Genomic DNA, 14,954 nt, shown 5'->3' with positions numbered 1-14,954 from the left:
ATCTTTTGTTTTATTGTTTTTGTAATAATCTCATCAATAATTATACAAATGATTAAACTTTATATTAATATTATGATTTTTATAATACTAATATTTACTAAATTTGAATAAAGAACATTACATTATATTTTAATAATCAAATTTAATCTAAAAAGAAATGTATGAAAATTGATCGAATGAATAATCAATTGTTTTCTCGAATAACTTAAAAAGCTACTTTCTTCATAATATTTTTATTACATAAGGTATAATTTTTGGAGTATCATTTATGTCGATGTCGCTATATTGTTAAAGATAAAAAATTGATTTATGGTACAAAAGTTATTGATTTAAATTTACCAATCAATTTATATAATAAAAAAATATAATTCACTTGATGATATATAGTCACACAGTTTTAAAAAAATTATTTCTAACAAAACACGATTGTATATTTATAATTTCTATCTACCAATCAATATAATGGACACATTTAAAATTTCATATATTAATCATCATAAATGAAAAATTATAATCTAACTCAATATATATATATATATAGATATATATATATATATATATATATAAAGCAAGGCCCTTAGATTTACAGCCATCAAAATGGATCAAATCCAACGCCCATCATTAAAAATACGTGGCTTGAGTAACTATTTTAATGCCTGTTGCGGTGGGGTGAGAAGATCGCCAAATTATTTTTCATAATTTATACAACTATTCACGAGCAATTCGGACAATTTGCACAAGTTAAAACAAATGGTCGTAAAATCAGACCATCTTTTCTTCAGCGAGTGGCACAAAGAATGTCATGTAATATACTCACCAATAATTGACAATCAAAAAATAATAATAATTGACAATCAAAACCAGTAAACTACAAGGAAGGAACATCTATCTTGTGCCGCATAAACAATTTTGAATTGCAGCTAGCAGAGGTATAACCCTATGAAAATGGAAGGTAGAAGGAAAACGGAAAGCTATATTTATATGATGTTGAACATACACCTGTAGCTGCGTTGTGCCAAGTATTGACAAGGAATCTTGTGGGCATGTAACCTTTAGTAATATATAATTAAAAAAGAAAATTTAAAAAATATATATATGAAAAGAGGAGTTGCAGAGAAGAAATCTGTAGCCAGGACTTGAATTTGGAAGTAATAAGTTAATCAACAGCACACTGATGTAGATTGCTAAACACCTCAATTCACTCTCTTAGTGGTTTCAGCACTAAAGTTTAGCTTATTTCACCTACGTAGAAGCTGGGATTCAATTAAAGGTCGACCCAGATATCCCAATTCATGATTTTTGCTAAAACGTGAAGAACGTAGCACAAACATTCGACATATTTTGAAATCGGTAGCTACAGAATACAGACAAAAATTGAATTCCTATAGAATGATTTTAATTTCGAATCCAATGGCCTACTATGAAACATGTCAACTGTTGTAATTGATTCAAGCAAATACATCGAGGCATCCTGCATCCATCAATCGGGTCTTTCCTTGGATGCATGTGCCATGATTGCCTATACAATATTCGTTCTTCTTCAAAGAACTCTAAACTAGGGAAAGTTTGAAGTGATTCTTTATGTACTCAAAAAAGATCAATCCTTCCAATAGTTCAAACCCTTTTACAGCACTAATAGCACTTTTTTCTTAAAGAAAACAAAGAAAAGAAAGAAACCAAGCTGTTTGCACAACAATGGAATGGCTCAATTAGTTGAGAAAATCAAACTTGATTTGTTCTTCAGAGGTTCCCCTGTTTACAACTATGAACAAAATACTTGAGCAAGTACAAAATAACCTGAAGTTCACAAATTTTCTTGGATGCCACACGGACGTCCAAGCACAAGGAATCAGACAAGTGGCATTAGAAAAATGAACACAACACAGAAATTGCAAATGAGATTCAGCTCAACAATAGTTCAAACTAGACAAAAAAAAAAAGACAATATAGAACTGGCGATATATATATATTTTTATTCATCTTGGAGAAAAATGAAGAGCTACAGCTAAACAATAACACGATAAAGGGCAAATATTAGCATCTACTTGTAGCAGTGCAGATCAAGATAAAGAAGAGTAAAAATTTCCACACCTCTCACTTAGGATTTGAATTATATCTGTAGCAAATTCCGTATCCAACTCTGATTCATATTCAGTACGAAACAGATAGAAAATATACAACATCATTGTCTTTATAGAAACAAAGCAAGCAGAGTACACGACATTCTCATCCAGAAATCACCAACCTTACTGATCTTTCGAGGCATCATGAGACGCTGGCTCCTCTTCATCCTCCTCCGCTGGCGAAGCCACTGTCATAACCGGATGATCGACATCCTTCTTATCTGGATGCCTTACCACAATGACAGGACAAATACAATGCCTCACGCAATAATCACTTACGCTCCCAAGCGTTCCGTTGCTACCTCTCTTTATGGCACCAAATCCCATGCTCCCCATAATCAAAGCACTCAGCCTCAGTCTTTCGACCTCCAAACACAACCTCTCCTTCATATCATGATCCTTCACAATGTGAATTTTGAACGGTATTCGCGCCTCCACAAGCGGGTGAGCCAGAACGGATGCCTTCGTGGTTGTGAACGCGTCGAAATCTTCTTCAAGCTTCTGCTGCGATCGCCCGTTCTCTGCTTCAATGATGGATACATCAACGGAGCCCCAATCGGCGCCATATAGGACTGAGGTAGGGCGAACGTGAATCAAAATGACAGCATCCCCAGGGCGGAGGTAGTGGCGGACGGACCATTCAACGGCAAAGGCAGACTCGTCACTAAGATCAACAGCGATCCCGATCTTGCGTTGGGCGTTGGCTGTGGGAGTGTCGGTGGATATTGGGGCGGCCGGGGGAGGGAAACGAGGGGGAGAGGAGCGAACCTTGATGGAAGCGAGAGGTGGCAAGTCAGAATCCGGCGACAGTTGCTTCATTATGGCGGTGATGGTTGGTTGACCGGTGATAGGGAGGTAGAAAGTTTTAGGTCGTATCTGAGTTTGAAGGAGTGGGAAATAATTTTGCGAATATGCTTCGAATTTTGCAGATGGGCAATGTTCCTCCGTCTCTTTCTCCCTCGCTATAGAATAGTATGATGATTCTGTCAATGAACGGATCAAGCATAACGAATATAGTATAACATCAAAATATATATGTAAAACTTTTAAATATTTTTTAAATTTATATTAATAGTATATGATACATTATTTGAGTATAATATTTTTATTCTGTGAAATGTATTGCATACATACATATATATATATATACACACACATCTATACACACACGCATATATATATATTTTTTAAAATGATATAATTTTTGGAGGTTAATATGTAATACATAAGTATGTATATATGTGTGTATGTTATAGTGTTGATATATTTAGGAAATGTTTAGAGAAGAACATGTTTTTAAAAAATGATCAAATTTGTAGATTTTGTAGAAGTGAGAGAAAAATCACATGTGAGTAGTATTTGAAAATTAAAAAAAAAAAAAAAAAACTAAACATTTTTAAGATAGAGTTTTGATAAATAAGTGATTCTAATAGTTGTGTTTTAATTAAAAGCATGTCTATTGTGAAACAGTCTCAATGATCTTTATTTGTGAGACGAGTCAAATTGAGTCAAATTTGTTCATATTTACAACAGAAAATAATATTTTGGCGTAAAAGTAATAATTTTTTGTGATTTATCCCAATAGAATATCTGTCTCACAAAATTGACTAGTGAGACTGTCTCACATAAGTTTTTGTATTTAATAAAAGAGTATGTCTCTTGTGAATCCATGTCAATGTCAACGTCCACGTCCATCGGAAAAAAAAATGAAAAATAAAAAAAAATGCTAGCTACATTACTAAAAATGCAAATTCACCATTAACATGACAAAAAAACATGCAAGTCACATGACTAAAAACGCAATTTCACCTTTAATATGAGCAAAAAATACAAGTAACATGATTTAAAATATAAATTTATTGTTAACAAGACCAAAAATAGAACGAGTGCAAATTATAGGACCAAAAATGCCACTCAGCTCTCGCTCATTCATGGAGCTTGGAACTACTCTCTTCCGATTGTTGGTTTCTGCATGCGCAGTGGGTTTGTTTGTCTCTTGACTGCTAGCTTCTAAATTGTTTAGTTCGGAAATATGATATTCGGAAACAGCTTTTTCCGTCCGAGAAGCGTTGTTCTTTTGCATGAAGTGCCAACTGTAAGTACATCTTGTCGAGCTTATCGAATTTCCGACTGATTAGACACCAACTACACTTAAGATTCCTGATTTTTGTCAAAAGTAGGTCTCTTCTGAGACGGTTTCACGAATCTTTATCTGTGATATTCACAATAAAAAGTAATACTCTTAGAATAAAAAGTAAGAATTTTTCATGGATGGTCCAAATAAGAGATCGGTCTCACGAAATACGACCCGTGAAACCGTCTCACACAAGTTTTTGCTTTTTGTCGATTGTACTTTTTATGAATGCTTCACTTGTATAAAAAAATTTGGGCCTTCGCATATTTTTATAAATTCAGTGTATGGATAATAAAGTCGAAATATATAGGAAATTTCAAGAGGTTGAAATCGAATGAATAAAGATATATAGAAAAACAAATTATTAGACTAAGATATTTTAGGAGAAAATATTCACGGGTAATATAATCGTTGTATGTATTAGTCTTATATACAATGCAGAAAAACATACGTAATTTTTATACATTCAAATATTCTATGCAAGGAAATCTTGTCTTGCATGTAGAAATATATTTGGAGTGTAATATTGAGATGTGATAGTTACGTTGGAATTATACGTACATTTACAACAACATATCATTATTATCTCTTATATTAATTTTTTTAAAAAAAGAATTTTTCCCCCATTTCAACATAATAGATAGATAGATAATGGAAATCACTTTTTTGAATTTTCTTAATATAATTCACTCGATTTTATATCATTTAAAAATTAAAATTTTTAAAGCTATTGTTCCATTTTAAAACATGAAACGACAAATTATTATTGGAATTTAGCTGGGTGCCTAATTTTATATTATAGCTTATCTGATTATTGTGTTCTATCCAAGAATTTTTACGAGAGAGTCAAAATAAATATATTTTCACATCCTTTTATATTTAAAAATATGATCTTTATTCAAAGATTTCTACACACACGCGCATGAATCTAGCATAATGAATATTTGGCCCAAATATGAGAGTCACCCGCACATACTTGTTCGTCTTTCATGGGAGATCAAGAAGAAAATACTGAAGGAATGACAAATCTTCACTATTATCGTGTTGAAATGTTTTATGAAGTGATAGATTTGCAACTACAAGAGTTGAACAATCGATTTAACGAGGTGAACACAGAGTTGTTATGTACTTATCGTAAAGGAAAATTGCTTCATTTTGCTCAAGTTTTATCCATCTGATTTCTCCCTGATTGGGTTAATTTATGCATCTTGAGCACCAACTTGATAACTTCATTTTTGACATGCGAACTAGCAATCAATTCTCTGAGGTTGCGGAGATTGGCGAGCTAGCTAAAAGGATGGTTCAATCGAAGAAGAATCAATTATATCATTTGGTATATTTACCTTTCAAGTTATTATTGTTGTAATTACCCGTTGCAACTGTAATCGTAGAGAGAGTGTTCTCAACGATGAAAATCACCAAAACATCACTCCGTAATCGACTGGGAGGTTATATGTTTATTTAATGATTGTTTGTTACCATATATTAAGCGAGATGATGATGATGATGAGGTTATTATTCAATACTTTCAAAGTGTGAAATCTCTGGAGAGTGTTATTTAAAATACAGATGAAGTTAATATATGACTTTTACTATACATTTTGTATTAAATTAATTTTTTAAATTTATTGAATTCGACAACCCTGGTGGAAAATCCTGGGTTCACCACTGTTTATTTCCATGGACGAGCTATATAATACTTAATTCAATCACACACTTTACCATTCATAAATCCTTATAATTAAATAAAAATATTATTTTAATTGATATATTTTATTTATGATTGTAATTGTACTTAGACTCACGATAATAATAAGAAAGTTTAATAATCAATAGAAGATCAAGATAAATCTGGCAGATCAAATGGAGCTTGAAAAGGCTTCGATCAGCTTTATTTGTTTTACTGCGAGTCTTTGGCACAAGCTGTGTTAGCTGCAGCCGCTTGCTGCCTGGTGATATAGCTCTCCCTGTACGCACCAACTTCTCAGAACCCATTTCTATTTACTTTTCTTGTTTTCAAATATATTATTATTATTATTATTAAAAGTGCATTGATTATCTGTTGTGTACTCCGATCCCCGGCCATTAATTGAAGAAAGGGGTCAACGGTGATTCTTGTGTTTCAGCACTTACATGGCAGAACGATGACCGGGGAGGCAAAAGTTATACCCATGACTTCTCCTTAATTAACTACCTATTTCGTAGAACACAAGTTCTAGCTAGGTTTTTCAAGATTGCAGCGATGCTACGGAAAACTAACACCAAAGCTTATATATTAATTTCTAAAAACTTATAAAGAGGAACTGGGGCGCGCCCGTGATTTTTCGGGGACCGAAATATAAATTTTTAGATACTTGCTTATGTGCGTAGATATACTTTAATATTTATTATGATTTACATATTTCAGAACGTACGTACGTACGTTGAATAATTACCATTGCTAGTTAAGCATGAAAACCCATGTAAAAATCCCAGCACCGGGAGACATCAGATCAAGAAACTGAAAATTATAGAGAACGAGACATGGTATATCCTAGAAAACTCAGAAAATGTATTGCCCCAATCCGGAGGGGAAAACACAGTTTAACAGCCAAAAGGGTAAGCATAAAGCTATATTTTGGTCCTTGATAACTGGTATTTCACGAAAACGTGAAAAAACAAAAACTAAAGAACAGATAGCATCTTTAATTAAATTCCTGCATGCTAATAAGAAAGCTTGAGAGACAGATCAATAGAAGCGGTGGAGCCATCAAAACCATTCTGTGATGCAGTGCTGCTGGCTCCACAACAAGATCGATCTCCAATATTCACAGATTCTGAACCCCACCCGGCCATTAGCTTCATCATCACATAATCATTGTTGTTTGGGTTAATATTGCTTTTCATACCTTTCCCAGATGGAAAAAACTCATACTCCATAACCAATGCATTGCCAGCTTCTGAACTTGATGTTGTTGATGATGATGATCCTTTATTGTGGACTGCCACAATCTCTACACCCTAAATGTGATTATGAAATTAATTCTTCCATATTAAATAAGCATGAAATAAATGTATTACTACATGCTGAAATATAATGTATTAGTACATGCTGATCAAATTAATATATTCTTTAGTGTTTATATTACATGGTAAATAATATAGAAGTGGTTGTTAGTATTAAAGAAATATTGGAAGAAAGGGATCCTTAACCCACTCCGTACGTATTAAAGATGATTTATTAATTACCGGCTGGCCATTGCGAACGGTGTATGCCACATTAGGTTCCGGCCGTACTTTTGTTGCAAGCCCTTGATTTTCTCGCTTGATGTATGTAGTTTGTCCAACATTTAACCCCAAAAATCCACACCCACTAAAGTCCGGTTTCATTCCACAGCAGCTCAAATTTTGACCACTAATTTTCTTTTTCTGCGAGATAAAAAATTATTCACGACAAAGGTTATGTACTCATCATTTGAAAGGATAAATATGTTTGTGGGGGTGTGTAAACACGGTTTCTTACTGCTGCAAATTTTTGGATTGTTAAAGATGTATATACCTCTTGACAAGCAATGCAGAGTTGAGCGCAACTCTTCACACCATTTGGGTTCGAAGAAATAGCATCCAAGTTATTTGATCCCTTAGCTTCAAACAAATCTGCTTGAAAATGATGATCAGACGACACAAAACCTCCAAAACCCACCTGCCCATTGAACCCCAATCTTTCATTTGGATTATTGAAGCCCATTTTCCCCACAGCGATATTCGGAGCCCCGAAACCACCCAGCTTCGGAAACGGAACAGGGCCCGAAACATTAACATGAGTAGGATCCACAAAAGAAGAGGCTACCGGAAAGTTAAGTGCTTGATTGGTAGTGATTATCTGAGTCATTTTCTTCCATTCTTGCATCCTGAGCCGCTCAAGTTGAGCCACCCCCATCCCTCTCTGCGGCTGCTTTTTCTTCTGCGCATGACAAGACTCTCCCCCCTTCACCTTCCTCCGGCGAGACCGCTGTATTGGCCGGTGATCACGATCTTCCGGCATGGCCATACAGATGTCGGTGTTCGGATCAGAGACCTTCGCATCAGAATTAGAAGCCATTGTCTTAGTCAAGATACTGTGTATATATGATGAAAAGAAGTGTTTATAGAGAGAAAAGAGGAGAAAGAAAGGGAAAGGCAACCAACCAGAAGTAGAGGTACAGCTGAGAAATGCAAAATGTGGGGGGGTTTCATGAAGTATTTGGAGTGTGTGTCCAAATATGTGAATATATACAGAAAGTTTGATAGTCTTGTGTCCTTTTTAACTCTTGTCAGAGTTCATTGGCATTTTTCTTTAGTTAGTTAAAGCTTTTGCTGTCTTTATTTGTTGTTGGCCGATCTTTCATCATGACTCGGATTTTCTAAACTTATTTTGGTTGGGTGCCATTTTTATTTATTCCACTTTTTAATTGCCTTCTCACTTAAATGTTTGTATGTATATTCTTTTCATAACTTAAGATATTTAATTTACTGTAGCATTCATTATACATGAGATCAAAGATAATGAATATGGTCCATAATCTATATATATTATAATTAATATGTGATATGTGCCAATAGCTAGTTTGATTTCACAAGCGGTTAGTCCGAAAAATTACTAATTGAATTGGTGTTGAGTGTTTTTTTTTTTCAGAAATTTCCCATAATTTACTAATAATTTTTTTCCCTAGTGAAATTATATATAGCAATTCTTTTCTTCTTGGGTGGAGAATCCTGACGTTCTTAGGACAGCAAAAGGTATGAGCCCTATAGAATAGGCCTGAGTTTGCAAGGTCCAACTTATTGTTACTAGTTTTGGGGGTTTTCTGTTCCAAGTTTGCTATTGGATGTGTGTACATTTAAAGCAACACATAAAAACAATCATATACACTGAGATTTGTTTCTGTCCCCACCCATACATGTTTTTTTTTATATATTTATATATATATAGCATTCGTATGTATATCACGAAATAATTATAACGTTTAATAATCATAAATATTATTGGTAACATATATTTTAATAATTAGAATATAGATACAGTACTCTATTAAGTATGTTTAATTCCTTATAAATCAACATCTTTTTAGTAAAAATGTCTTCAAAATAACATTTCTTGCTCGACAAAACAAAAGCTGAGCACATCCATGTGAATGAGATCCGAAGTTCTTGTACAATAACTAAGGTGGTCCAAATTTGTTAAAAGTGTGAACGATAGATATAATCTTCTTTGAATTTCTTGTGCTTTAATTAATTTTATGGTATGCGATTATACTAGTTAAGTTGTCAACGAACATATTATATATGAATTATTATTTTGTTGAAATATCCCTTTAAAAGTTTGGTTGATAGGTATTCTTCATGTCTATTTGTCCTTTTTTGGAAATATATTAATTACCCTTTTTTGTAAAAGGTATTTGTTCTTTCCTAACTAAAAAAAGGTATTTGGGTCTGCATTGGATATAAAGTACTTGTTGTTCTTATAGTTATTGACCTTGCTAATTATGCAGTCTTACTCAAATTCATGCTTTACCTCATTTAATTGGATACGAATTTGCTATAAAATCTTAAAGCTAGAGTACTATGTACATGCAATATATATATGTCTTGAAATTTTTATCTTATATGTTGTGAAATTTTAATTTTAGTCCGCCATCTTTTTTTGTGTGTGATAATTTTGGTCATTTCTCGATGTGACACCACTGCAGCATTCACGGTGAAAGCAAAAATTGAAAAATACAATATTAAGTTTAAATTTTGATAACATTAGGACCAAAATCACAAGATGTTAAATATATAAGATAAAAAATGCAATTTTTCCTAAAAATATATTAGTTCACAACTCCCAAGTAATTCCACCAAAATGTATAAAATCCATGGACTGATCAGCTCCAAATCACCGTACCATGCAGACATTTCAAAGTATAATTAATCGTGCGTAAATGGAGAAACATGTTTAATAATTTTTTTTTTACAGAATTGAATAATTAATAAATTGCATTTTTATTTGATGTAACAAAATTAAATTATTTGAGACCCGTTGCCAATGCGTGTAAGCTCTAGCTAGCTTGCCTCACAGAAGTCAGATGGACCGGACCCACACAAACCGTTCCTTTTCCCAGTCGCCGCCACAATCTTGATTTTCTCCTCGTACGAGTAAAAGATTCTCCATCCCCACCCTAATTTGGAAACAGGTCATAGTTCGGGGACCATTGGAGACCATGCAGCTCTTACTTTTAAGATATTCGTCGCTTTTCAGATTACAAGATCAATATAATATCTTCATACAACATGTTAGTGTGTTATCTTAAATGTTGTTGGGTATTTTCTAACCAATTCCATATTATGCCATGATGTGTACTTGAGCAGACCTAGCCTTTGGATGACTGTGAAGATTATACTTAGATATCACAACTGACTTGGAATTATGCTACCAAGAAGGTAATTTGAAGCTGGTGAGATACAGTTATGCTGATGGTACAGCGGATAAAAACGAGCGTAAATTCAGTTCTGGATATGTATTTTTGCTAGGAGGTGCTGCTATAACTTGGTGATAGCAAGAATCAACCTTGTTTCGCTTTGTCCACTATGGAAGCGGAGAACATACTTGCACATATGCTGTACAAGAATCCATCTTGTTAAGGAGGTTTCTTCAGAGTCTTTGAGTGACTGCGCACACAAATGATGCAATTATCATTTAATATTGTCATAACATTGTCATTAATGTTGCATATACGAAGGATCCCAAATATCATGGAACTAGAATAAGTATATAGATACCAAGTTTCACTTTAAAGCGCAAGGACAGATTGTTCTACATCATATTTCTACAGTCAACATGGTTGTTGTTCCCTCTCTTTACCAAGCCATTGCGGAGAAACTTATTTCTTAAGCATGTTAGTAGCATGAGACTTTGTAGTATATGATCTATTTATGACGTGTACGTATTATCACTTTTTCAATGAATGATTTATCAATAAATTTATCGTTTTTTAATTTTTTTTTAGTACCATTAGTAGCCACATGACTAAGGTTCATATGATTTTTAGAGTGTGACATGCCCAAACTTGAGTGGGAGCTCCATCATAGCATGCATGCATCTGCATGTGATCTACTACCAGACAAGGATACCGACGAATTATGTATAATTTTTAGGTTTTCCATATTTTTAATTTTGTTATAAACCTAACATCAAGTACCCAAAAAAGAATATTTAGGTTTTTGTCGACTTAATTTTTGGATATTCACCATCCATTCAATGGATTTGGTCTAATTAAGTTTTTTTTTATAAATATTATATGTGTATTACTTCGATTTGAAGCTGGTAGGATTAAAAAGAAATAAAGAAAAGGAGTGATAAAAAGAAGAAGCAAACATGCCGAAATTGCTTTGGTGTGGCGAAAACAATAATAAAATCAAGAAGTAAAGACTAAACTTCAACGCCATGCAAGTTTAATTGCAAGATATTATAAAACCTCTTAAGCGTGAGGGCCTGAGGCTCAATATTCTACAATTTGGTACATTTGTTAAGGCTAATAAACTACTTCCTTATCTGCACCTATAAAAATAACTGATGATATGTCTTAATTTTGTGTTTGAGCAAAGTCTGCTAATAGTGGCGACTTCTCTATAATTCCAGGATAAAAACAAATAAATTTTTACGAGCACCAATTCATTAAATATCTTTCAGAACCGATTCCGGGTAACGCAAAAATTTACTTTTCCATTTCATTTTTGTTCTTTATTTGACGCTTTAATTCATGATTTTTTCATTGCGGATACAGTGGCGTACGTAGACAAAGACTGCATTGATGTAGAAAAGGACACTATATGATTATCTTGTGCATTCATGTCGTGTTTGGAGTCACATTTTGCAACCAATCATAATTTATATTATTTAATTATTTTTTATCATCCGAATCATAACTCATGTATATATTCAATGTATTTAAAATTCGAGAACTTAATCGTCTCAACACTCGGTGAGCAGAATAATCAATTTTTTGACTAAAATATTTTACAGACGATTTTATCAATCAATTTTGTGATACAATAAAATAATATTACTATTTTTTAAATCATAAATATAAGCATAATTAATTCATTTATATTACTAATTTGAGCAAGTAGAATTGGTATTATCAAAAAAGGGCCTCATCGAGGAGCTAGCCACCTGAAAGGTTGAAAAGTATGCCAGTGAGAACGTGTCGAATTTTCAACATCCAATTTTTTCTTGCAAAAAATTGTGAACCTTACTTGCTTGACTCAGATAGAGCCTTATCGAGAAAATTTAATAATACGGCCAAAACATTAAATTAGGAGACAATTGTTTTTTTTTTTTTTTTTTTTGGTGGCTCAAAATTATACTTAAATTATAATCAGAATATTAAGATAAGATATATATGCGACTTAAATAATGAAAATAAAAAAATGCACGCTCAAGGTAATGTCATGGAAGCCTCAAAATGTATGTGTGTCGTGAATCAATTTGTTATACGATAAATTAATGGCAACATAATAATACAAATAAATTGATAGCATTCACGACTAGTCATTAATTGTGAAAAAAATTCTTCAACTCTTCACATGCAAGTAAAAATAAACATCGATTCTATTCAAACTAATTGAATATAATCTAACATAGTACTTAAATTTCACCATCAATCATTTTATCTAATTTGTACTAGCAAACGAAACGTAGTTTAGGTGAATATTGAATAAAAATGGAGAAGGTTTAATAGTATAGATTAATATAAAATGTTTACGATATTGTTGCACGTAACGGGTTATTTTTTTTAAGGAATTGAAGAACCAAACTACTTGAAACATACGCGAAGTTACCAAAAAAACGTTTTTTTTTTTTTTTTTTTTTGCATATGTATATATTTGTGAATGGTATAAAAAAAAGTTTTCATAATTAATTAAACTTTGGTAAACTGGCTCCTGGGTCGAATACTGAGAAACAAGAAATTGAGAATCTCATCTCAAGCAACAAAAATTGTACACTACTAGTAGATCAAAATGATTTTTCCCCAAGTATGTCTTCTCTCTCGGACACAAGAAATTCATGGCTGCAGTATCCTAGGACGATTCCTTTCCAGCAACCCTTCCATGATCACCCTTTTCTTGTACTCCTCCGAGTCAACGTCGTCGTTCAGCGATAAGTTGATGCTACTGGCTGCAATTTCTGTCCGGCACCGCAGATGGGGGCGGCAGGCCGGAGCAAATAAAAGGCATGCTGAAGTGCAGGTCACGATGGCAAAAACCTTCCCCCAAAAAACCAAAGAGACCAAACAGAGAAAAAATATGCACATTCCAACTGTACACCCACACTTTTCATCATCCCTCTTTACGGCTTGTGGATTCAAGGTTTGCTTGAAATCCAGTGAAGATGGGGATCGCTTGATTCTTTCCGATCCAGAGCGTGAGTTTGATGAAATTGAAGAGGACCGGGACGACGATCTTGACGAATCTGTGACACTGGGAGAGAAAATTGAAGAAGCGTTTGAATTCGCTCGTAACAGTAGTAGTTCCTCGGAATTCTTGTTGGTACTATTTACAAATTTTGCATTTGCTGACGATGATGAATAGCCACTGCTTGATCGAAATGGGTCTTGCTTGGACTTCTTGCTTCGATATTTCTTTGCCTGTTAATTAATTTCAATGAATAACGTTAATAAAGAAACATATATAATCCTAATTTTTCCAATTAATGATGGACAAAGAGAGGAACGAGTAACTATAAATAAACAAGGGATGATCAAGATCTCAAACCGAATGGAGTTGACCAAAACCCAAGAATTATATTGAATCATCAAACCAAAAATAGAACAGTTAACAAATTAAACTAAATTAAATACCCTCAACCCTTACCGATGACGCCTTGAAGAAAACGGCCTTCATCGATGCGGCGAAACCCCGGCGAGCCCTGTTCTTCCTTCTGACGGAACTGTCCGAGTCACGGCCGGGGTCATCGTCAGCGAAAACTTGGCTAAAACACGTAAAAAACTTGCTCCTCCCCCGACTCTTTATGTGATCCATTCCATGCAATTAAGATTAATTTGCCAATAAAAGGGGAGAAGAAATGGAAAGAAACGGTGATTGAAAAACTAATGTATGGGAAATGAAGAGATATTGGTTTGTAAGAAATAGTGGCAAATATTTAGGCGACGGGTGTCTGAGAAAACCAAGGGACGTGTTTTGTAGTGTGTGGATTTGGATGAAAGAGGCAGCGGGAAGCCGGCTTTGCCGCTCTAAGCAGAGGAGCTGGATCGAGGAAACTCAATTAAAATTTAATTCGTATCCGAGGAGACATATATGGGATTTTAATTTATTAATAAGGACAGAAATGGGGTGCTTGTCTTTATCCGATTTCTTCGTATCCGTACATGTGTTTGCTCGCTCCAATTTTTGCCATAAATAATAACGTGTTCAATCTATCATTAAATAAAATAAAATAATGGTTTGCAGTACCAAAAAATTAAACTTGTCCAACATGAAGCCCAATATTTTAGAGCATTTAGAATGGACCTAGGCCCATTCAAGATGGTCAGGTCAAAGTTTGATCGTAGTACCCATTCGTCTGATAAAGGTATCGGGTTTTCCTTTATTACCAGCAAAAGATTGACCATATATTGCATGTGTTATTATTATTTTTAATTTGATTAAATAATATTAAATAATTAACACGAAATTAT

At 33.7% G+C, this 14,954-nt stretch overlaps 3 protein-coding genes across 3 annotated transcripts; all 3 read right to left on the bottom strand.

Moving 5' to 3' along the window:
• Window positions 1-2,094: 2,094 nt before the first annotated feature.
• Window positions 2,095-3,118, bottom strand: LOC142526290 (universal stress protein PHOS34-like). Its single transcript, XM_075630581.1, has 2 exons — window positions 2,246-3,118; window positions 2,095-2,140 (listed from the first exon to the last, which is right to left on the bottom strand). The coding sequence occupies exon 1, from the start codon at window positions 2,940-2,942 to the stop codon at window positions 2,247-2,249; it is 696 nt and encodes a 231-aa protein (XP_075486696.1). The 5' UTR covers window positions 2,943-3,118; the 3' UTR covers window positions 2,095-2,140; window position 2,246.
• Window positions 3,119-6,798: 3,680 nt separating this feature from the next.
• LOC142526201 (uncharacterized) lies at window positions 6,799-8,298 on the bottom strand. The gene is made up of 3 exons (XM_075630449.1): window positions 7,796-8,298; window positions 7,486-7,665; window positions 6,799-7,257 (listed from the first exon to the last, which is right to left on the bottom strand). Exons 1-3 carry the CDS (start codon window positions 8,285-8,287, stop codon window positions 6,961-6,963), a joined length of 969 nt encoding a protein of 322 aa, XP_075486564.1. The 5' UTR covers window positions 8,288-8,298; the 3' UTR covers window positions 6,799-6,960.
• A 4,860-nt stretch (window positions 8,299-13,158) lies between these two features.
• On the bottom strand, window positions 13,159-14,588 carry LOC142526794 (uncharacterized). Its single transcript, XM_075631389.1, has 2 exons — window positions 14,131-14,588; window positions 13,159-13,904 (listed from the first exon to the last, which is right to left on the bottom strand). The coding sequence occupies exons 1-2, from the start codon at window positions 14,296-14,298 to the stop codon at window positions 13,323-13,325; spliced, it is 750 nt and encodes a 249-aa protein (XP_075487504.1). The 5' UTR covers window positions 14,299-14,588; the 3' UTR covers window positions 13,159-13,322.
• Window positions 14,589-14,954: the final 366 nt, after the last annotated feature.

The sequence above is a fragment of the Primulina tabacum genome, chromosome 15 (genome assembly GCF_025594145.1).
Source record: "Primulina tabacum isolate GXHZ01 chromosome 15, ASM2559414v2, whole genome shotgun sequence".
Classification (NCBI taxonomy): Eukaryota; Viridiplantae; Streptophyta; class Magnoliopsida; order Lamiales; family Gesneriaceae; genus Primulina; species Primulina tabacum.
The sequence above is the reverse complement of the archived record's forward strand: the minus strand, read 5'-3'. Positions and strand labels throughout refer to the sequence as shown.